We start from the raw sequence: 1,339 nt of genomic DNA on the forward strand, positions 1-1,339 counted from the left end.
GATATTCTACAAACCAAAATAAGAATAATCAAATACTTACTACACCCGATCAGCAAACTAGTGTACCCGATCGGCGTTAAAGGTGCAAACATAAACAAAAACTCCTTGAGGGCATTTGTTCCTATATGAATAAATAATATTATAGGCAGGCCTCTACAGGAGATGATGACGCACAAAAAACGGGGGGCGAAGAAATCAGAGCTATTCATATCAACACAAAAGCCGCCCTAATGAAGTCATTAATGTTAATAGAAAAACAAAACAAGAAAACAGAGAATACAATTTGTGCTTCTCTTGCGGTTTGACTAAGCCAGGTGCTCGGCCGAATGCCCCTTACATCAAGATGCCGTCTCTTCCCCGTCTGCTGGCTTTGGACATCTGTGATGTTTGCACTTTCGGGATTTCTTTTTACCCCCCGTTTTTTTCGAACCGGCTGCTTTATCTTCCCCTTCGCTGTCACTGTCACTGCTGCTGCTGCTGCTGCTGCTCTCCCCGAAAGCGCGGGGCTTGTGGTAGATGCAGCAGACTTTGCTGCTTTTCCTCCCCAAGTCCTCATTGTCAAGCGTGCCCTCCACCCACGCAACTTGCTTTGGTGTCTCTACTGCTTCAGCTGCTGCAGCTGTTGCAGCCGCTGCATCTTCGGCTGTTGCAGCAGGCGGTGAGGCAGAAGAAGAAACGATGTGTATGACTGCCGGAGTGACAGTTTCTGTCCTCGAGGTATTCGCCATTTGGGTATCATCCAATGCGCTGAAATTCAAAGCAGTACAGTCCGGGATCCACGAGAACGTGCAAGACAAACGCGGGAAAGCAGACGGGAGCCTGGAACGTGCAATGGTCTACATAGAGTGCACAGAGTAAACCCAATAGGTGCCACGCTGCACAGGAATTCAGCCTCTTTCCGATGCACTTTCTTTGTCTTTATGAAGAATGTCCACAGAGTCTCTCGCAACCCGATAGTGTGACTAATTCAACCTTGCAGGCTGACACACAGCGCTTGGCTGCACGTACAGCACAAGGTGCCTCTCCTTCTGCTGCTTTCTGTGGCAAAGAGAACGCTAAAATGAGCGAAGAAGTGAAGAGGAGAAGCGGAAAGAGTGAAAAGAAAGAAGCATTAACGACGCTCCGGGTCAAATGCAAGCGACGGGTGAACTGCACGCAGGGGGTCCCGTAGGCATGAATTTCACGACTTAATGACCTTTGACTCCTAAAGAAGACAACATGCACAGGAAACGGAGGAATAATGCTAGGAAATGTATCAATCATATCATACTTTCGTTGCTAAGCCCTTGAGCTACAGGGGGCTTGGGGGCCGCAGTGTGTAGCAGTAGTACTGGGGCCT

The 1,339-nt window shown here is 48.5% G+C and overlaps 1 protein-coding gene across 1 annotated transcript; it reads right to left on the reverse strand.

The window, feature by feature from the left end:
* Positions 1-338: 338 nt before the first annotated feature.
* EMH_0021920 (uncharacterized protein) lies at positions 339-728 on the reverse strand (the record flags this gene model as incomplete). The annotated part of the gene is made up of 1 exon (XM_013501859.1): positions 339-728. The coding sequence occupies one exon, from the start codon at positions 726-728 to the stop codon at positions 339-341; it is 390 nt and encodes a 129-aa protein (XP_013357313.1).
* Between the last annotated feature and the right edge of the window lie 611 nt (positions 729-1,339).

The sequence above is a fragment of the Eimeria mitis genome, genomic scaffold (assembly GCF_000499745.2).
Source record: "Eimeria mitis Houghton genomic scaffold, Emh_scaff775, whole genome shotgun sequence".
Classification (NCBI taxonomy): domain Eukaryota; phylum Apicomplexa; class Conoidasida; order Eucoccidiorida; family Eimeriidae; genus Eimeria; species Eimeria mitis.